The sequence below is a fragment of the Pan paniscus genome, chromosome 7 (assembly GCF_029289425.2).
Source record: "Pan paniscus chromosome 7, NHGRI_mPanPan1-v2.0_pri, whole genome shotgun sequence".
Lineage (NCBI taxonomy): Eukaryota > Metazoa > Chordata > Mammalia > Primates > Hominidae > Pan > Pan paniscus.
In genome coordinates, this window is record NC_073256.2 from 17745861 (window position 1) to 17768728 (window position 22868).

Sequence of the window (22868 nt, forward strand, 5' to 3'; positions counted from 1 at the left end):
ATTTAATAATACTGTGGGTTGAATAGTGGAAGTAAACTATTTTATGATTAATTATCTTTTTTTTTTTTGGCTTTTCTACAGGCCAGTAGACTTTTTTTATATTCAGCACTTTGATAAAAGTCTTACAAAATAAGTTCATCAGTGGTAATCATTACAAAATTGTACACTCACATTCCTCCAAAAGGTGGCTCTGGTATCAAAGCGTATATGGTAATATTCTTCTTTATAATAATACTGTGTGAATAGTATTCTACAAGTAGGAAAAATATGGTGCCAAGGTTGTTACAAAAATGCGTTTCCTTTTATTTGTGGGTTGCAACAATTATAACGACTTTTGTGCAAAAAGAGCCGTAGCATGCACAAAGCAATGCTTACGTGGCCTCTCAATCTCGTAACAACCTTGGGAACTTCTATACTGAGATTTAAGATGAAGAAATAGGCTCAAGAATATTGTGACTCATCCTAGATGACAAAAATAGGAAGCAGACGAGGTAGCATTCAGATCTGATGATTGTTTCCACATATGTTCCTCCTTTAATCACTAAGGCAAAAATCAAATAGTACAGAAAGCTATAAAGAAGGAAGGAGGACTTACCTGTCTATGTAGAATAAGATTTTTCTCATTTATAAGTCAAACCTCTTTCCACATCAATATATAGTCCTCATTTCTTTAAATAAATATACTGAATAATAATTGTTTCATAGGTAGTATAATTTGTTACCTAAAAATACTCATTGAAGCAATTCTTTTAGCATAGATGGGCAACATGCAGAGGTTATTTCTAACTTCCACTACTAAAACAATCCTGCTTTGGACATGCCTGAATATGCAGAAAACAATTTACACATTTGCCTGATTAAAAATTCTAGACAGAAAATTGTTGGATGAACAAAGTACTGACCAATTGTATCTACCCATACATCCATCAAAATTAAACATGAGGCTCTTTTCCTGCTATCAACCCCAAACCAATTATTAAAACTTTGTCATTCTGATAACTAAAAATAATCATCTTTGTTACTATATAAATATATATATGTATATTTCTGAAGATCTTTTTATATGTTTGTTGGCCACTTTTAATTACTCTTACTTTTTTTTTTTTACTTTTAAGAACTCTTAGTTTTCTTTGGGTAATATACTTTGCTTATACTTTGATTTTCATCTTTTTCTCTCTTATTTTTAATAGCTCTTGATATAGTGAAGATATTATGTCTGGCACATTTATTGCATTATTTCCGGCTTTGTGTTTGTCTATTTTGCTATTCAAAATAATTTTTTTCATTCAGCTGTAAAATATGTTAGTCTCTCTCATTATTTTTGTTTAGGTTTCTTTTAGAGTCGTCTTTTCCATTTCTTCTTAGAAAAATCATTGGAAAGCCAAACTGGTATTTGCTTTAAAACATATCCTAAGTGCAACTTACCTTGCCTTTCTAGCTTAAATTTTCCAAAGTCTTTTCCATGAATGTCACCTTGAAAAGTAAATCCTCCTCTTTCAAGTCCAGATGACACCTGACACATAGGAAAGAAAAGAAATAAAAAGGTATACGAAGGGATGAATAATATCCTCTTTTAATATATCTTTTAATACAACTGTTATATCTCATATTTAGATACTACTGGTTAAATGTTTTATTTTTGCCATGGCTTTTGGTGACACATTTATAGTTAAAGATCAGAAACCAACACAGAAGTGAACTTTAACTAACATATGCAAATGCTCACAATCTCATTTTGATCTCGAAAATGATAGCAAATTTTACAATATATCCATATGTTAACTGCACTTTCTAAGGGAAGACAAACGTATGAATTAAGAAATAATCTACATTATGTAAAACTCACTTTGTGTCCCAGCTATTGGGCAGGGTACATCATGTATGGCTGTCTACCCTTAAGTCAGATAGTGAATTAGAACACAAACAAATGGTTAACTTGCAAAGAACGGTGTTAAGGGGGATGTCTTAAATCTTTCTGTTTATCTGGGAATGATTTCTTTTAGAACAAGCAGCGTGGTTATCAAGCGGTCTTGGAAAATTTCTGATGGCACCACTCACGATATAACGTAGCAGTAACATCATAGACCCTGGATTTCAGGTCTTGTTCTGTCCTCAACAGTAACCACCCCTTTAAGGATGGCCAATTCATTGCTTACTTCTTAGACCTGGTTTCTTCCCTTATAAAATGAAGGAATAAAATGGCCACTCTGTCAAGAAGAGGGGCAGCTGAGTTTTCAAGGGGCAGACATAAGACAGCTGTACTCAGAAGCCTCCAATCCGTAGCCCTTGCGTCTGCACAGGGAGATGATTAGAAAGCCTGTGCTTTGTCACAGACCTTACACATGTACTTACATAACCATCTAGTCCCCAGTTGTCATTTTCGAACTTGCTTACAAAAATATCTGCCTGGCCTTTAATTTGAAAAGCTTTCAGGAGTAAGTGGGCCTCCTCCTTCTTGTAAATGCCTGTGAAAAGATCAGCAGGTTAGGCTTACCTTGGAGAAAGTCAGTAATTCAGCCCTTTAATCCATTTGATGTGGAATGTGGTACGGAGATGATAATATCATCGATAATAGAAAACTCAAACAGAAATTGTATTTTTATTTGTGAATTTTAGCTTAGGAGCTTCCATTTTCCCCTGAAAATCACTTCTTAAATCCTTGTCTATCTTGAATAGGTATAATCCACTCCACTAAGTTCAATATCCTTATTCCACAGAAAGAATAAAAAATAACATATTTGATTTTGCTAATTAAAAAATCTCTCTCTAAAAAAGTATACAATAAAAATACATCACAGAATTAATGTAAGAATGAAAACGATAATACACATACAGTGCTTAAAATAGTGTTTGCCATAGAAATCAAGGCTGTTTTATTTTATTAATTGTGTGATGATTTTAAAAATCTCATGATGAGCACATGAGTTAAGAAAAAAGGTATTAAGAAATAAAGTTTGGAGACATGCAGTATCTGTATACGAATCTCAGATTCTTGACTTAATATGTGCATAATTTTGAGCAAATCAGTTCACTTTTCTGTACTGGTTTTGTAATCTTTAAAATAAGAAAATAATACCAACCTCTCATGGCTAGGGAGAGGCTCCAATGAGTTACAGTATATGCAAAGCCAACACAACAGTAATAAGTACTTAATACTTACTAGATCACCTCTCTGTGAAAAGATAACAGGTCTATTTCTGCTCACACCATGGGTTTAGTGAATTCTTCGGGACCTACCTGTCAACTTCAGCTCCACTGGCGAGGCTTCGCTGAAGGTGGCATTCACCTTACTGCTTGTTGCATTGAACCAGTCAACAGTTAGAGTGGCGGGTTGTCTTTTCCCTAAATATTCATAATACCCCTTCCACAGTGAATTGACGAAAAAGACATCTGAAGGAACTGTGGGAAGGGGGGAAACAGACCAATGTCAGCACACACACGAACAATAAATTCAGACATTATTAAACACAGAAGGCATCATACTGCTTAGCGAGCGACCACAGATGAGGGCAGTGATGAAGACAAGGGGAGCCTAGTGCATCGCTGTTCACAGCATGTGCAAAACTCAAAAGAAGCAGGTGCGAAGATTATTATGGTATGCAAGTTTTTTTTATTATTATTAGAAGCCAAAGCATACCTACTTTAACAGTCCTTCCAAGCTCATGGGCTATGGTGAACTGGTACTTCTAATGCTAGTTTAGTTTTTATTGTGCTTAGCAAGAAATATGTTTACCTGACCCATGAAATCACTACTGATATTTCAATGATATCCAAGTCTACTCTTTGAAACATTTGGAAGGCTCCGAAGAACTGATATATATAATATGAGAGCAATGCCCTGTCTCGAAAAAGCTTACATATCCCAACACCAAGTGGACTTATGAAGACAAAGACCTTTCACTTCAGAGTCTTTATTTTGTAAGTAGAGTCCCTCTCTGTCATTCATACTCTTCTGCTCTTCTTTAACCTCTTTGTGTAATATATTCCATGAGTAAGAAGAGATGGGCTCAATAATTTCAAATGTTTCTTTTATATATGTCTTTTAAATTCAGTAATAAAAGGCAGTCTTTTTAAAGCACAGAATTCATCGACAGGAAAACTTACAAAGATTATTGAGATATTTCCTCTTGTTTTCACAGCTTAAGAAAAAAATAAACTTATTTTTCATGTGTGTGTTTAAAAATGTGTATAAAATCCTGCCATTTTCACACATAAACGTGAATTGTAGTGTATAAATTCACATGATGATTTCAGCATTACTCTTTGTTTTCTGCCTTCTGATGTGCATGAATTATTTAATTAGATAAGATTCATGATAAGCATAATTGGTCAAAACACATTGCTTGAGTTGCTAGGTGGAAATGAAGATTCATGTCTCCCTAACCTATTTTTTAGAAAGTCCATTTATAGTCGCAAATAATGAGGACAAAAGTATATTGTGCCTATACCCATGCTTTTCTTTTCAGCCCAACTGGCCATTTTCTTGTTTTCCTAGGCAGGCTAAACCTATAAAACTTGGCCTAGCAAGAGAAGGGTTAAAGAAGAACAGAAGATAATAGCTTCCTTTGGCCTTTTGTAGACCCCACTGTCTCAAAATAATAGTGATAATAAAATAAGTAAAAAACTCATATATCCACACAAGTATCTAACACATTTGCTTATAAATCACTGATTTCAGACACATCTGCTTAGCCACTGTCAGCACAAGAGAGGCCCCCATTTTAATCAGCAACCTAAAAATAACTTTATTTTCCATTACTAAAATTAATAGCCTTTAAAGTACATAAAAAATGTTTTCCCTAATTAGAATTTGTATGCTCTTCTGAAGTTACTAATCCACTTGTTCAAGCATTCACTTAAGTTAATCTTGTTGAAGTTTCACAGGAATGGGCCAGGCCTGGCTGGGTAGGGTAAGATACAACCAATGTCTTAGAAGTGGCTTCTGTGTATTAAAATAGGACCACGAGTCATGTGGCAGAGGTCATCTTTCTGGGTCTTTATAATTTCACTTGTTGCTGGCAGCCTGCAGTACAATGCAGCAGCCACATAGCTGAGCTGTACTAGAATGTACCACCTTGATGAGGAATCACATTCAATTAGCACTTCCTTTCCAAGAGTACAAGAAAAGGAATATTGATAATAATGTTTGCACCTACAAAAAGAGTGTATAGATATTTCAATATCTTAAACACAAAATAAGCAAATAAAAAACAAAACACACACACAACAATAATAACAAAAAGAGGCTGTATTTTCTTCCATTGAAGAACATGTTGCCTGGATAAAGAGCACTGACTTCTGTAAGTGATTTTTAGGTAATATGTAAATAAAATAGTCTAGAAAGATTTAAAAAGCATTTTATATTCTTTATTATTGAGATTGGAGAAATTCCTTTCATCATATTGGGATACTTGTCTAAGAATTAAATGTGTCACACAGCATCCTGACAATATTTTTCCTTGTCTAAGAATTAAATGTGTCACACAGTATCCTAACAATAGCAATACAAATACTCTTTCCATGTTTGATTCTAAAATAGAGCTTATGTCCAAAAAAAAAAACAGTGTTAAAACCTGAATAAAGAAAGTACTAGTCAAGTGATCTTATATATTTACCAAGGATTTCTGTTTCTGATAAAACAACAAAATACCCAACTTAAATTAATATAATTTGGAATACATTTTGTTATTTAAAAACAATTTAAATTTAAAACACAGAACATGCCAGATGATTTTGTATAGTAAAAACTTTCCTTGGGAAGTAGGACTGCATCTTTGCGATTTGCTATATAATGCGTTTAGCAAAAGGCGCCACATACAACAAAAAACTATAATTAACATTTTAGAAGGCAAAGCATGCCTAGATGAATGGAGACACTTGGAAAAAATTGGGCTCCATGTCTGAACTGTTTACATTAACAACTTATGCTGTAAAAATGCCTCATTGATATGAGCTTCCTCACGTGGAGAAAAAAGTCGCAACCCTCTTTATAAGGCTCTCCATTATACCACATGGAACGATCAATGTTTTCATTTCTGCCTACCAAATGCCGAAGGCAAGTTTGAATGAAACAGGGTGTGATAACACCAAAGGTTTTCTTTTTAAGTGAAGTAATGTTATTTCATTAACAAACCATTGTTGTGAAATAAATAGAATTCCATGTAAGCTTGGTGTTTTAAATAACTGAAACGTTAACTTGGTCGTGGACTAACGGATTCGGAAATTTAAATGTTGAAAATAGTTTCACTGTGCAGAGTAGAGAACAAATCACTTTATTGGATTGAAATCTAGAACTGTTCTGGTATACAAACCTGGAGTTTTAGTAACTGTTTCATTAACTTCTCTCACTCCTTTACCTACAAGTAAAAAGACAAATTATCATTTTAAAAAAAACATTTATTTTTGAGTAAGTTTGAAAAAATGTCAAATTGAAGCAATTTTCCTTTCTCCAGATTTTTTTAATGTACAAAATATGAATACCTTATACATATACATTTTAAACTCATGTCTTTACAGCAGAATATTCTTGGTGTTTGTGGGAAAGCGGAGTTTAAGGATGAAAAATCAATGTACATCTATCTACGTATATTTCCATTTAAAGTGCTACAACAGAGAGCCTTGCAAAGGAGGGTGCCTTCTATGACATTTCTCGTACCCTGTTTGGAATACCCTGCCACATACTAAAAGGTAACACCCCACCCAAATAACCATGATGTTATAGTCCCTCTTCATTGACCAATACCCCACCCAAATCAATCAATTTATACGTTACTACTGAAAAATTCAAAATTATTTCCATTGCAGAATGTTCATTTTGGTCTATCAAGTTAGATTTAAGTCATAATTTCTTAGCTTTCACAGTTTTAGATCAAACTACGAATTACCATTTTAAAAGTTTTCATTCTTCTATTTCTAACAGGGAAGGGCAAGGGAAACAAAAGTCTCTTTAAAATCCCTAATATGAGAACTATAAATAGGCTCCAGGAAACAAAACCTAAAGTCACTGACTGTCTCACACGCCATCATTTTTGGTTTATGCTGTTTAGACTCCATGGATTTATAAATTACAAACAGGGGAGAACCTGTAAGTTTAGCTATCGTCAAATCTGACCCAGGCTGATGACTCTCACTTGTAAACACACAAATTTGTAATTAATGGATCGTTTCCATGTGAATTGCTTTTGTAATTTTAAAAAGCAGAATCAATGTCAGGGACACATAAACTGAGGTTTTACCACAAACAGCATGTGGTCTTAAAAATAAGACAGAGTTTCATTTACCTATTCTCGGATACTTGGTGACATTTATTCATTTTCATCTCTAAGAACTACTTTTCCTGAAACTATACCAAGTATTATTTTCCTTTTAACTCAGAATGCTTTTCTTTAACCAAATAGCTTTTCTCTTTTGGCTTGAAATAATGCAATCATTTTATTATGTACTAATTGCATACTAATTGTACTATATATTTAGCTATGCCACCATTGCATCAAACACTGAGGATACACACGTTCACACACACAGCTCACGCACATGAAGCACGATTGAGGCAGGTGGCGATGCTGCAGCCTCATGCTCTTACTTATGGGTGGACACTAGCCTGATGGGCAGCTGATCCTTTCCCTTGCTCTTTGGAAAAGTATACCACTCCTTGACCAATGACTTACTTTTACACACAGGCGACTTTCCTGTCCATTTCATGTCTGCTTTACATGTTCTGTGCTCAGATCCACCTGCGAGGAAAAAGCCTGGATGGCAGGTGTACACTAAGGTGTAGCCGAAAGTAGGAAGATCGATGGCTCTCACATCCGCGTGCGCCGGGGTTTCTGGCTGTCTGCAGGCATGAGCTGAAACAACATTACGAAACATTGAGACTTTGTTTATTGTAAAGTTAGCACATGTGTCTAGAGAAATTAATAGATTAAAATAGTTTGGAAACGGTTATGCAGTCAATATGTATATATACATATATATACACATATATATGTATTTTTTTTTGGTAGAGATGAAGTCTTGCTATGTTGTCCAGTCTGTGCTAGAACTCCTGACCTCAAGCTCTTCTCCTGTTTTGACCTCCCAAAGTACCGGGATTACAGGCATGAGCCACTACACCCATCCTATATATATTTATACATAGGTACTTATGTGCAAAGATTTAGCGATCACAGCTTTGAAATAAAAGCACTTCTGCTATACTACCTAAATAAATATGTTAAAGATCCTCAAAAGCCCAGTGTTATAAATTATAGAGACTGGTGAATATTTAGATATGCCTTGATTTTGTTCTTGTGGAAACTACCAAATTTATTATTCAATTTAATTAATTATTTTGATAAAACTTTAATGTGTATTTAGAAACAATATAGATTATTTTCTTTAAAATATAATTTAGGAATAAATGAGACTGTAATGTATACTCTATATCTCAAATCACTCCATTCCTTATAAAGTTTGCATACATGCTGCAAATAAAGGATTGACATATTATTATAAAACAAGTTTACGATTTTATTTATTTATTTTTTATTTATTTTTTGAGTCTCGCTGTGTTGCCCAGGCTGGAGTGCAGTGGCACGATCTCCGCTCGCTGCAAGCTCCGCCTCCTGGGTTCATGCCATTCTCCTGACTCAGCCTCCCCAGTAGCTGGGACTACAGGCACCCGCCACCATGCCCGGCTAATTTTTTGTAGTTTTTTTAGTAGAGACGGGATTTCACCATGTTAGCCAGGATGGTCTCGATCTCCTGACCTCGTGATCCACCTGCCTCGGCCTCCCAAAATGCTGGGATTATAGGCGTGAGCCAGCATGCCCAGCCAAGTTTACAATTCTAAAATTGTGCATGCAGTTGTTTTGAATATTGTCACTATTTCACTAATTAGTAACCATAACAAATACCTGACATTATCAAGCTCCATATTATATATAAACATGCATATATATATATGAGTGTATGTATATACATATATATGTACATGTACTATCAACATGTAATTTGAGTAGTGATTTAGGGCAGAGATAATTTTAAAATAAACACACCCAAAAATCACACCTTATATACTAAGATATTTTTATAACATTCATGTTTTTATTTTTAATATAGTAAGAATAAGACACTGCATTTCACTAAATTCAGAGTGAGTGAAATGAATAATTCACATACTACTCATCCATATATTTTTTCTAATTCTCATGATTAAGTCACAAAATAAAATGTGATCCTTAAGTATGTATTTGAATGATCAATTCATATATACTTCCTGTTATAGCGAGAATAATTTTTTAACCACTTCTACTTAGACTCTGACATATGACGTTATTCAGTTCATCCTCTTTTTGGTAATTTGTTGTAAATATCCTAGAATAATAATAGCACGTACAAAAAAGTTTTCCCTCTAAGAATGTTCAATATAACATTATGCACTTATCTTCGGTTTCAAGCAGTTTCTCAGACTTTACAGTGCCTGAGAATCTCCTGGAGCGCTTGTTAAACTAAACTGTCCCCCTTCTCTCCTCCCTGGCTCCCTCCAGAGGCTCTGGTTCAAGGTCAAGGATGGGGCTTGAGAGCAGCCTTCACAGCCCAATGTCCAGCCAATGCTTATGCTGCCAGTTCTAGGGAACCAAACTTTGAGGACATCCGAAAATTTAGGATTAGGGAATTAAAAACAATTTCTCATTATTTCCCTTAGTGGTAAACACTTCTCAGACATTCACAATAAATAGGTTACTTCTGATGGTGGTGGAAGAAATCACACTTACGTATACATTCGGTCTGTATCCCACTCCATGTTAAATTGGCAAGGCAGGTGCGAGTCGTGGAACCTTGAATATGGTAGCCTTTTCTGCACCTGAAAAAAACCGTGCTTCCAACCTAGAGAGGAAATCCAATACTAGCTTCAGAGGTCAAGGGAATATACGAAGTGTCAACTAGTGATACCTGAAAGTACACGCCCCAGTAAAAGTATAGCAGCAACTTTTCAGGTTAATGTCAAGCCATTGTCTAAGTCAACATGTACATTTTAACTGCCTGTTACAGTGTTACACACAATGTAGATTGCTCAAGGAATAATGTAAGATCTTCTCGAATTTTGAAAATTTAGACGGCTGTTTGGGTAAAGAAATTATGCCTTTTCTGTTTCAGAGTTCTTTCTTTTTTGTTTGTAATAATTATTATTTCCTTTTTCATTTTTTTCCTGCCACTCACATTTGAAACAACTGGTATTTATTAGAAAATTACTTTTGTTAGCACTCCAAGGGGATTGGTCAACTCCTGCTCATACAGAGTCCACCACAACTCTACCTGTCTTTCTGATGCTTCAAACTGTACAAACTATTTACTCTTGTCTGAATGTCTGAGGCGTCTTCCTCACCAGGTCTTCACAAAGCTAACCCCCACTTAATTCTCTGTACTTTGCTTAAACTGCACATCCGCTGCAGATTCTTCTCTGATCCTCCAAGAATGAATCACATTCAGCTTGAATGCATTTCCCCAACATATCTGCTCCACTCACCACAGTGTCCTGGAATTACCTGTATATTTATTCACCTATGTGTGTTCCTAATTTAACCAGAGGTGCCTTGAGGGGCAGATTCCTGTGATCTGTAAATGTCTTTTTTAGAGAATGAGCTACGGTCGTGTGTTGAGGGGCACCAAAGATCATCCATGGTTCTGTGTATCTGCAGCATGAGGCCAGCATGACTCACGTATACAGGGAGAGGAAAGCAGCCCCCAGGGAAGGCGGGTTTGCACTCATCACAGCTTGGCTTGGGACCAGATTATTTCCTTAAAGCTTGACTTATGAAGGCACATAAGTGCACCAAGTTAGCATCCAAAGATTTGAATTCCCCTCTTGTTTCTTGCTCTGAGAATTTTATCCAGTTATTTGATTCCCTGTGTCTGCCTTCTCACAGGCATAAGCCCATACCTCCCATGTTGGGATTCCGGGAAGAATAACTACAAGTAAAATGCAAGGAAATAGTTGGTACACTGAATAGTGAGAAAGGATATCAGGAGAAAAAAAATGCTGCTTCTAGCACTTGATAAAGTGGAAGTATGAATTTATAAAGAAAAGTACAAATTTATCTAAATGTCAAATCAATAGCTAATTTAAGATTCAATGATGGGAAAGGGTTGACTCATTTACTCTTGATTGATTGATTGACTGATCGATTTAAACTTTAGAGTCAGGGCCTCTCTCTATTGCCCAGAGTATAGAGCACAGTGGTGCAATCATAGCTCACTGCATCCTTGACCTCAAGGGCTCAAGTAGCTCCCATCTCAGCCTTCTGCACAGCTGTGACAACAGGTGCACTTTACCATGCCCAGATGATTTTTTGTATTCTTTGTAGAAATAGGGTCTTGCTATGTTGCCCAGGCTGTTCTCCTGGCCTCAAGCGATTCTTCTGCCTGGGCCTCCCAAAGTGCTGGGATTACAGGCGTGAGCTGCTGCTCCCAGCCCATTTCCTCTCTATCAGGAATGGTGTCCATCAACTCTCCATGCAAGCATGTGTGCAATTCCAACCAGACCTCCTGGTAAACATGCTGACATTCTCAGGAAGGTCATGGACAACCTGTATCATTTACTGGCAGAAAGAAAATACAGTCTCCTCCTCAATCATTTTCTTTTTAGCAGAATATACCGAGCCACTGCAAACTGATTATCATACACTAACCCTGGAGCTACGGGTTTCGGGGACACGCTGGCTGGAGAACGGGAGGTAGTCATTTAAGCTGCAAGATTAACATAGCCTAACACAGGGACGTTTCACACTGAAATGGCTCACTTTGTGTAAGTAAGGTTTCAGCATATGGTGCTAAAGAAAACAGACAAAAATCTCATTGGTTACTTTAAAAACTAAAATGTTCCTAATAAAGGAAGAAATAAAAACATTTGGGGAGAGCTGCATTTCATGGTCTCAACCTTCTCCTTAAAACATGGTGTCTGGGCTCTTTAAATTATTAGTAAATCTTGCTGTTGGATAAAATCAATTATTCGTGTTAGTGTAACTAATTTGTTATAAGGAGGGTGAAGGATTTACCCAACCCTATTAGTGTCATATGATAGGTTATAGAACTATGTTGCTAAATACAGTCATCATTGACTTTTAATTACTGTAAGTTGTACATAGGCAAGTTAAGAATTGCTCAAAGCAATGGTGATCAAAATTTTATTTTTCTCAGTGAATCAGTGAGAGCGACATCCATATATAGTATTTTCCAATATTCCTTGACAATTTGGCATTAAATATTTATATACCTGAAAGTATTTACTTGAAGTTTAAGGCAATATTTGAGACATAATAGAAAATGTGCTAGAGTCAGTGTATTATTAGCTCCCTGTAAGGACTTCCCCTGTGGGATGCAAGAGAGCTACAAGGAAATGGCCACTCTGTGTCCGAGCGAGAACAATGGGAATATTTTCGTGCTCATGAGAGATGGGGAAAGTGGCTGAGGAAGAAGGTTTTTTATTCTTAATTGATGAGATCCCTATATAATTAACTTTTGTTTTCAAAGTCATCCAACCAGAGAACAGTGAAGTTATGGGAGTACTTAAGATGGTTAAAACATTTTATTTCAAGCTTCATTACCTTCCACTTTTAGGTATTTCTCCAACGTTCACTGAAGTGTTAGTGTTCGTTTTATTAAAAGTCAAATGAACATTCCAAAATGATATTTCGTATGCTAATAATTCATAGAAATTTAAAGATCATACGGAGAACTAATTTCACAAGTAAGTTTAGACTAAGGGGCTTACATACATTTTCTCCTATTTTTATCTCTAGAATTTAATATTATTTCCCCACTATATCCAGTCCCTAAGCGGAACCTTTTATGGGTAGCTAATCAGTGACAAGTTACCCCAATTTGAGAATTGCCGTGAGAATTTAACAGACAAATAATAGAATCATGCATGATTTCAAATAGAAAATAATGTCATAGTTGCTATGTTAATTTCTATATGAAATTATGCATTATTCCATTATTATCTAGTAAGCAAGATATATATATATATATATATAGATAGATTTTGACAGTTAAAAACACATGTAGAAATCCCCTTTGAACGAATTTTATTCAGGTAAATACAACATGAATAAGGTATGATATAAAAAAGCACTCACATATGTTTAAGTAACAAATATATTTTATATTTCCAGAAAGAAAACATAGTAAATTCATAATGAACTACCTCATAGCCTCTGGAGCTATTCTGTATTCCAAAGTGTGGCGTACCAGGGTCTGGGCAGGTGTTATGAGCAGGATCTGAAATTTGTGATTTAAAAAGAAAAGAGGGCACCAGATATAGTTATTGTGAGAATTTTAACAGCTTTCACTAAAAGGTCTCATGAAATAGAGAAAATATTGTTTTGAGAAATGTGCAAGATGTTTTTCAGGAAAGTTAAAAATTAAATTGCTACTTTTATCTTCTCTTCAAGACATGTTTTTTAGATGTTAACTTTTAGACTTTAAGTAGTTCAGTATGTTCTTTTTATATAAGAATAAGTGCATTTTTTTCCCATTCTCTGGCTTTTTTTCTATAGAAATATATTTGGTCAATGATATACTATCTTCAATAATGATCTATCACTATCTTTTTGCTTATTAGGATTCAATAATTGGCCATCTCATTTGGTTACCCATTACATTATTCTGAGTTTCTTTAATTAATTTTCCTCAACATTTCAAAATGAAAAATATATTTAATGCTTCAAAATGGAACCACATGGAAAACCAAGAGTGACATTTTTCAAAAAACAAAGGACTTGGGTAACCCAGTGGCACTTCAGCTCTCTTATTTGCTGCTCTACAGTTACCAGTAGAAAAACAAAACAGATAACTTCTTAAAACCTGTTATCTAGAGTAACTAAACTTCTAGGGGGAAGAAAAATATTTTTAGTGTAGAGATAGCTACTGTATAGCAATAGTTTAAATCAAATGACAGCAAATATTCTTATAATTAGAAAAAATGCTTCAATGACAATATTTCTTTAATACTATATTTTCTAGGTGGATACTATTCAATTTCTTAGAAAATAATCAAGACTAAGTATTACTTTTTTACTAAAAATTAGTAGAACACCCATTATTCTGCTTAGTAAATCTCAATGAACAAAATTAACCCAGCCATAAAACTTGACTCTGCAGCAATAAAACAACAGCAAGACTGTCTCTCTGGGGACGGCTGCTTTAGAGAATGTTCCTAACTGCACCTTTCCCCTAAACAATGCAATTGGCAGTTAAGGTAGACAGCGGAGAGAGCCACTGAGGTCAGAGAACAAAGTCTAGTAGCTACTTTAGCAGACTTCTGACTTATTTTGCATGATTTAAAAGAGGCGGCACATCAGTTTAGCTGATGAGTGCGCAATCCTATTCAGTGCAAAGAGTGTTACCTTGTACAGAAAACTGTCTATGGAAACACTTTCTATGTAATCACAAATGACCCAATTTAGGAAGGAAGTGTCCTCATCTCCAAATACTCCCAGGTATCTCCAGGGCTGTATGATAATTATTACCAATGCAGGTGGGTTGTATGCCACTCCACGTGCCGTCAGCTTGGCAGATTCTTCTTGAGGATCCCACGAGTATAAATGGAGATTTGCAGTGGAAGAAGACTTCGGACTTATAGGTGAAACTTTTCCCACTAAGTCGCCCTTCTGCGGGGATGCCAGGGTCTCCGCAGAACACAGCTATGGAAGATAACCAGGAAGAAGTCAGCCTTCAACGTCCCTGGATCAGCTTCACCAATTGAGCTTGGTAACTACTTTCTGTTAAATCTTTAGCTTTAACTATCAAACAAGAAAAACACTAAAAGGAGGCCAGGCATGGTGACTCACGCCTGTAATCCCAACACTTTGGGAGGTGGAGGCAGGCGGATCGCTTGAGCTCAGGACTTCGAGACTAGCCTGGGCAACATGGCGAAACCTATGTCTACAACAAACACAAAAATTAGCTGGGTTTGGTGGCACACACCTGTAGTCCCAGCTACTCGGGAGGCTGAGGTGGGAGGATGGCTTGAGCCCGAGAGGTTGAGGCTGCAGGGAGCTATGACTGAGCCACTGCACTCCATCCTGGGCAACAGAGCGAGGCCCTGTCTCAAAAAAGAGACTCTGCGCTTAGGCAACACAGTCTCAAGTTTGAGTTTTTGTGTATTTTAGGGCTATTATTACCCACCAGGAAGGTCCTCAGATTGTAACCTTAGGATGTGCCCTGGTTATCCGTCCCTGTTGCAGACCTGCAGTGGGCGGAACAAATTCTGCTGTAGAACTTACGCAGGCACTGGGGGATCTCTCCTTTCCACAGCCCGCGACCTTCACAGGAGAGGATGGCGGAGTGAGAGAGCTGGTAACCGTCCATGCAGCTGTAACTTATGCTGGAGCCCCAGCGGAAATCAGTTCCCTCCACCGTTCCATTCTGCACAGGCGGTGGCTGAGGACACAGCACGGCTATTTCCAAAGAACAAACAAGATCAACACTCCGGAGCTCCCGCTGCAGCGGTGATGTTCAAACGACTCACATTTTAATTTTACCTGAATTACAAATGACATCTACATAGGTTTCTTAAAAAATAATAATAAAAGAATTGCCAAGGAAGACAGTACATCAAAATAACAAAATAGTTTTTAGAATATTTCTTCATTAATATCGATGAAGTCTACAAAAGCAAAGTCAAGTCAAAACATACAGGATTGAACATGACATTCCCAATATATACAAGGCCAAGAAAGGAAGAAACGTTCTTGTTTAATTTGTGTCTTTCTATGATGGTTACCAAAGACAATTCGAATGAGGATTTGGTCAGATGACACAAATTTATAGGCACAGATGGTAAGAATTTTTCTGGCCATCTGTATTTTTTATTTAAAGATGGCATATAGTTTCCAAAATACACAGTTGGTCCATCTATTTACTGAATATATTTTTTTAGAAATGCCTGAATGGTTAAAAAGATGCTGTGAAATACCATTTGCAAGTGTTTCATCACAGCCTTGGAGCCTGATGTCTACTTTACGGGGCTGAGAAGCAAGCACGTGGTTTCTAGGGAGGATTTCCCCGAGGGTGATGTCACCAGAGATCACCTTCCCCACTCTAGAAATTATACTAAAATGCACAGTGGGGGGCAAAAATCCAAAAACCACTGTCTAAAATCCTTCTTCTCTGAAGATACAAAACTTCCCTAATTTTTGAAATGAATGGAAGTTTCCAAGTGACCCTGTAGGTAGCAGAAGGCACTACAAAAGAACAACCGCCTGCATCTTGTATGTTCAGGCTCATGCCTTCTCATGTGAGAAAGACATGCCAACACACACAAATCACACGTGCACACCCAAAAGTTGGAAATGGGTCCTTCTCTCACCACTCCACCTTCTACTGATCTGTTCACTCATCAACAAATCCTTCCTGAGACCCCACAGCAAGGGCTGGGGAAATGCGTGTTCTGGCCCAAGGGAATGTCCAGGGGGAGGCCCCAGTTGGAAGAGACCTGAGCTACACGGGTCCTCTGGGGGCGGGGGGAATGGGAGGAGACAAGTTCAAGGAGGGACAGAGAGAGAAAGAGGTCCCATCTGGTAGGGACTTGCTGGCCGTGGCGTTGTTACAAACACAATGGGTACTAGAAAGAGGATAAAAATCCACAGAATTATGCATGAAGCGTATTTTATTGGCAATTTCCATCATGACCATTTGACCTCAATACTGCCGACACAACGTAGTGCATTTTCATTCAACATTTATTTAGCGTCTGCCATATAACAGGTGCAGTATTAAGAGTTACGATACAAAGAAGGGAAGGCAATGAGATCCTTTGACTCTACTGGGAGAGGAAAGCAGGATGGTCCAAGAACACGCCCATGTCAGAAGAGAGAGAAAGCCATATTTTTGAGCATTCAGGTCACATTTAAGCCTCTGCCACATTTAACCATGTGTCTTGCAGAACTCACCGAAGATGAAACCTTCTTCATTAAGCTACTGAGTGTCCTAACTCTCCCTCTCTCAGTATTTTATTTGTTCCTATTCTAATAAAGAGGAGAATGCCACCTTCTTATGTTTGGTCACTGACAGCTTTCAAGCCCCTCTCTCCCCCTCTTCTTCTTGTCCTTCCTCTGTATCAGCTGATAAGAAAGTCTGGATAGTTCTTCTTTCCTTCTGGTAAATAAACTGTCACCACGCAAATCCCTGACCCTTGCACAGCCTCCACTCAGTCCTGCTCCCTGTCACTGTAAGAGCCAAGCCCACTCACTCTGCTTTACTGAAGCCACCTTGATGGGTTGAGCCTGTCTTGATTTGCCCAGAGGGTCCAGTCACATAAGTCATAAACCTCTTCCTGCCTTCTTGGCCAGTGTCATCTTCAGTCTCGGCAACCAAACCCCATGAAACATCACGGTGCTAACACTCTCTACCAGTGCTCTGCCATTACTAGGTGATTGGCTCGTCTCTCCAACCTGCCTCTAAATTCCTACAATTAGATTCACCATGCCACGAACACCTCACACAGCCAGGGTCACAGGTTTACCCAGGACAGCAAAGCACTGGGGTTCAGACACAGACTCTAGTGTGGCGTGACCATCACTGAACCCCGACATCTCCAGTTCCTGGTTTGTGATCCTAAGCCTTTTCCTCTATCTCTCTATGAGTTAGTTTTTCCATCTGTAAAACTGAGATTAAAGTATTATAAAAATAAAGTGACTTAATAGTTGCAAATTGGTGATTAAGAATTCCTAGCCCCTAGAAGGGCTACATAAATGCTTGCAAAGTTAAACAAAGCATAATTCAATAAAGACTTCTATAAATATCTGTAAAACCCAAAGAGTCACCAAACAAACCTTTGCAGACAGGTTTGCTCGGATTCCACGTGCCGTCTTTGGTACAGCGAATAGTGGCAGATGTGACTGCTTCCATGACATAGCCTGGGTTACACTGATAGCTCACAGTCCTGTTGAAGGTGAAGTCGGTCCCAAACTGGATGCCATTTGCTAGTGTGCCTGGATCCCCACAACTTATAACTAATAAACAGGGAACAGGAAAGAATCAGAGAAATTCATTTACCATGAAATGAATTAGTCACCATTTCTATTCAAGATACTCTCTCTGAGTTGCTATTCACAGTGGTTAAGCAGTGAATTAATACAGCAATACTACCCTCTGTGTGATGATTTCACTGACCCGCTGTCAAAAGGAACACTTGTATTTTGAGAATCACTGATTTCTGTTCCGTTGGCAGCTGGCTGTCAGATGCTGACTTCCACCACTTGACTAGCCCCTAATTAGGCATGGGGTATAATCAGAAAGATGAAGCCTGCAGCCAGAGAACCAAAGACATTTCTTCTTTCTCTGCAGAGCCAGTGGTCTACAGACAAAGTCTGGACTTTTTTAGTCTCAATTTTACAATGTTTGACTGAACTGGCCTTTTAAAGTAGCTTCAGCCATACGAATAAGCAAGTGGAAAAAAAATATTAAAGTACTTAAGAAATATAGCCACAATGTCACACACAGTTTTCCCTTTTTTCCTCTATGAATTAAAAATAAAAAAACAGTATAACACCTTAAAGTCATTTTTTTTTCCAATGGAGTGAATTTCATAGTAACTTCTGAGTCTACCATGATGTCTGGTTACTAACTTGTGCAGTCGGGAGCAGTGCCTGTCCAGGTCCCATTGGCTGTGCAATGCCGTGTCATGAGCCCTGAGGTCTTGTAGCCTTCCCAGCAGGCATAGATGACCGAGCTGGAGAACAGAATGCCATCACTACTGACAATCATTCCGTTGGTGGGTGTGCCAGGGTTGCCACAGGACACGGCTGTCAGGCAAACAAGAACATCACCACACACAGTGAGTGACCCAGCATGAAAATGGCAAACACAAGAGACCAACGGGTATTGATGCAATAGACTACACATTTATTACAAACCCACAGCACACAATCCTATGGAAGTTCCTTAACATATGGCTTACTATGGCTCATATGTTTATTTTATTGATTAGCTACAAATATAAAAATAACCTTTCAATTCGTCTTTTCTAAAGTGAACTATTTCTAAACAAATTAAAACACGAGTTAAAGCACCAGAAGTTCAAGGCCCTGTTATTCAGGGACTGAATGTTTTTAATAGCCTTGCTATTTGGGGATTGAATGTTTTTAATGCCGTGACAGAACTGTTGTGATTTTTAAAAAAGAATATCTATGATATTAGCAACACAGAAGCATCTTCCTTTATGTAATCACTGTATCTTTTTAAAATCTAGGCAATTCAGGTCCTATTTTACATCTCCAGGAGAATTCACTTTGGAAAATAAAGAATGCCTCAGAAGTATGAATGACTGTACTTGAACTGCTTTGTAAAATGGTGTCCTCAATATTACCAGCTCTAATAGCAGCTGTGTTAATTGGCTTTGACATGATTGAACTTTACATTTCTCTCAAAAGGCTCCTAATGCCATGTACAGGCAATAAGGCCTCAATTAACGATGGTCAGTGCAACAGGTCTACACTCTGTGCCTATTTTTTACGCTCTTTAGTCAGTAAACAAAAGCAAGCTCGGCTGCCGCTGGGTACGTTTCAGGGTGAACATTTCAATCTACACTTTTTTTTTTTTTTGCCTTTTTTAGTTGAGCCTATTTACCAGAAAGATTGCTACATTTTCTCCTTAGTACTGTTGCAATAATATACAATAGGCAGGTAAATAAAGGAAGTGACCCTTGGCTGGTTTTAATAACAAGAATATATATCATGAGACTGCCTCTGAGCTGATCAAAATATTTAAAAATACTTTTGCACATTTAATTGAACCAATTTCAAATCTGGCCTGGAGAACAAAGATATATTTTTCTTAAAAAAACATGGAAGAAAACATCCTGCAAAATTTGCTCAGCACAGAGAAGTCACTGCACTGGGAGTCGAGGGACTACCCTTCTGATTACATAGAAATAATGCACTTGTGCTCAGGTTGAACTGGATCTTGTTTGAAAAAAATAATACAAAGTGCACACGCTGGTGCTTCCTGGTCCCGTGCCAATGGCAGACAGAAGTACTCAATCACAGCCCTCTTCTCTGATGGCTCACGGTGTGACTTCCAATCCCTTCTAACACAGACCTATTAGTAGTTTCCTGGTTGGCATATGAGTTGGGATATATTTACCAATCCAGAAGCAGATACTATTTAAGGCTCTCTAAAACTTGAAAGTTTTATGATAACTATATTATATATCAAAATTTCATTTTTCAATAATTAAGGGTTGGACTATCCAAGACAACTATTCATTCAACAAATACATATTCCTCACTTACTGTGCAACAGGTACTGTGTAGATGGGCTAACGGAAAGCCTGTCACAGAAAGGGAGTGAGTTTGGTCCAATTCATAGTTTAACAAACCGAAAGAGGACACTGATGTTATTGTTACATTGTATTCTAATTACATTTGCTATTCAATTGTATGTCTAAATCTTCAAAAGCCACCTAGGTAGAACCAATACTTAAACAAGTCAAATTACCGATGAAAAATTTCCATTCAGTTTGTAAGCAAACTAAAATGTTAGTTTGCTAATATTGTTAATGAATGAGTACCAGCATAATGCTATCCTAATATTGGGAATGTCCCCTCAAATATTGTACTGTGGAAAGTAAAATTCATGATTAGTTTTTTTCTCTTTTTTTGGCTGACAAAAACCACTTTCACTCACGGTTACAACTATGAAAATGACTAGAAGGCAATGTCAACATATCCGCTTTTCTATCAATGCAATTATATAAAATTATAAGAGAGGACTAAGACTAAAACAAAACAATAGATTAAATTTAGAGGAGAAAAAAGAACAATAAATTAGAAGAGGAAAAGTAAACTGGAAGAAGAAAAATAAATTAACCTGTAAGTTTAAACTTTGCCATATTTTCTCTTTCCTGAGTTTATTTTCTTTTGAAATACGCTTTTATAAAAAGTACATTTTGTTAACGTGACTTCTTCAGCTAAAACATAATTTCTTTAACTCAGCATATAATAAAATATTATGCTTATTTTAAATATACTTTATTGTTTACAAATATTAGTACTGTTCATTTTGCATGCTACATGAGAAAAATTGCTGTTAAATTGAGTTAAATAGATGTGAATATCTGCTCATGCAAGTTAAATAAACCTGAGCAATCAATTTAAATTCCTTAGATATAGTGCCTTTAACCATAAAATGAGTATTATAAAAATACTTATTCCCGGCTGTTACCAAATTACCCACGCTATATGTAAAATGCCTAGTGTGAGATCTGATGTATTAGTGGTAGCAATGAGTTAGCTTGTAGCTTATGCTATTGTTATTTTCATCATCATCACTTTCTTACTTCTTGAGTAAAATGTAGCTTTATCATAATTTCATCTGAAAGAGAATTAAGAGTTCCCTAATACAGCTGAAACTAAATATTTTAGTTATGTAATGCAACTTCATGAGATAGATCCATTTGAAATCTTAAGCTTGAGCCTATGATTAAAAGACTAGATGGCTAACAAAAGCAAATTTGATTTAATGTGAAGGAAATATATCTGCAATATAAATTCTTTGAGTTGAAGAATTTAAAAAGATTTTTCGTTTAGAATTATAATTTCCTCCTCCTTTTTATAATTTACTCAATTTACCATCAGTATCTAACTTTTTGACAGATTTAGAGGAAATAATTTCATCAGGTTTGCAATAATCTTAACTAGGGGATTAGTCAAGTCATAGCTAGTCATAGAAGCTACGCTTCCTGGAAATGCAACCACTGGTTACATCCTTTTTCATCGAGAGGAACTCACACTTCAGTGATTTGGACCTATGAAAACAAACAAGGAACAAAATGAAAACCTACAGATTCTCCAAAATGTATTTCAAATTTTTGCTGGTGTGTGTGTGTTCAGTCACTGATTTTATGACTTTTATACATAATTTGTTGCCTTATTGGGTGTAACATATATTGCAGTGGGCTTATTCAGCTTCCCATGATGTCCGTATCATATAATGCACTTTTAGAAGTAGTCAATTTTGTGAGGCATGATATATTTGAGAAATATTTTCAGCATTGCAACATTTTTGTAACTTATTTTGTGTATGCAGCTTTTAAGGGCTAAGTTTCTAATTTTTTTTCATAGAAAACTTTTAAATGTCTAACTTTAGAAAGCAAAATACAATTTTTAAAAATACTTTGCATTGCCTGTGTTAGATGGATTGGGAAGTGAAACGCAATTAAGCTCTCATTCAAATAAATTGATTAATGTGTACTTTGCTGGACTAGAACTCATAGTGTGCCTTCATAGCCCCACAGAGGTGAGATTGCTAAGGAAAAACATTGCCCACCCTCAACTGTTATAATTTTGTTCATCTTTTAAGTTTTCAAAACTGAAATACTTGAGGTAAACATGATACTGAATGTACAGTCTCAAGTGAATGGCCATCTTTGATAGAATATTTCATATTCCACTTTCTGGGAGTGTCAGAGTCTCTGCTCTTCATACACCAAGTTCAGGCTGCAAACCAGGGTTTAGGCTCAATTATTGCATTTAATATTCTTGAAAACAGAAGGATAGTTCTGCTTTTAATCAGCATCAGATTATATCTATAAAGTCTGAATAATTATTCCAGCATTCACTTATTGACATCCAGCCCTCTTTGTAACTATTGAGGAAATATTTTAAATTTCAATTAAAATACTGCCGATGAGTGATCTTTCAGCCTCTCTGTTTTTAAACAAAGGAGAATTAAGATCCAGAACCAAGACTTTGTGATCACTACATAGAATCAGGTCTAGAGCCAAAATGTCACAATTCACAAACCAACCATGGTGCTTTCCAAAAGTCCCGAATGATAAATGCTACAGATACATTAAGCTACTGTTAAATGGGATTTGACAGAAA

General features: G+C 36.7%; 1 protein-coding gene across 2 annotated transcripts in view; it reads right to left on the reverse strand.

Annotated features, from left to right (window-relative positions):
- Positions 1 to 22868, reverse strand: part of CSMD1 (CUB and Sushi multiple domains 1) — a 2070470-nt gene that overhangs the window by 12514 nt on the left and 2035088 nt on the right. The window contains exons 58-68 of one of the 2 annotated variants that reach the window (XM_034966976.3): positions 18612 to 18788; positions 17817 to 17996; positions 15267 to 15440; positions 14511 to 14684; positions 13187 to 13260; positions 9756 to 9867; positions 7668 to 7847; positions 6312 to 6356; positions 3238 to 3399; positions 2353 to 2465; positions 1426 to 1513 (exon numbers count right to left, since the gene is read on the reverse strand). In XM_034966976.3, coding sequence (XP_034822867.1) covers positions 1426 to 1513; positions 2353 to 2465; positions 3238 to 3399; positions 6312 to 6356; positions 7668 to 7847; positions 9756 to 9867; positions 13187 to 13260; positions 14511 to 14684; positions 15267 to 15440; positions 17817 to 17996; positions 18612 to 18788 — 1479 coding nt within the window. The remainder of the gene's footprint in view (positions 1 to 1425; positions 1514 to 2352; positions 2466 to 3237; positions 3400 to 6311; positions 6357 to 7667; positions 7848 to 9755; positions 9868 to 13186; positions 13261 to 14510; positions 14685 to 15266; positions 15441 to 17816; positions 17997 to 18611; positions 18789 to 22868) is intronic. The other variant, XM_034966977.3, reaches the window with a different exon arrangement.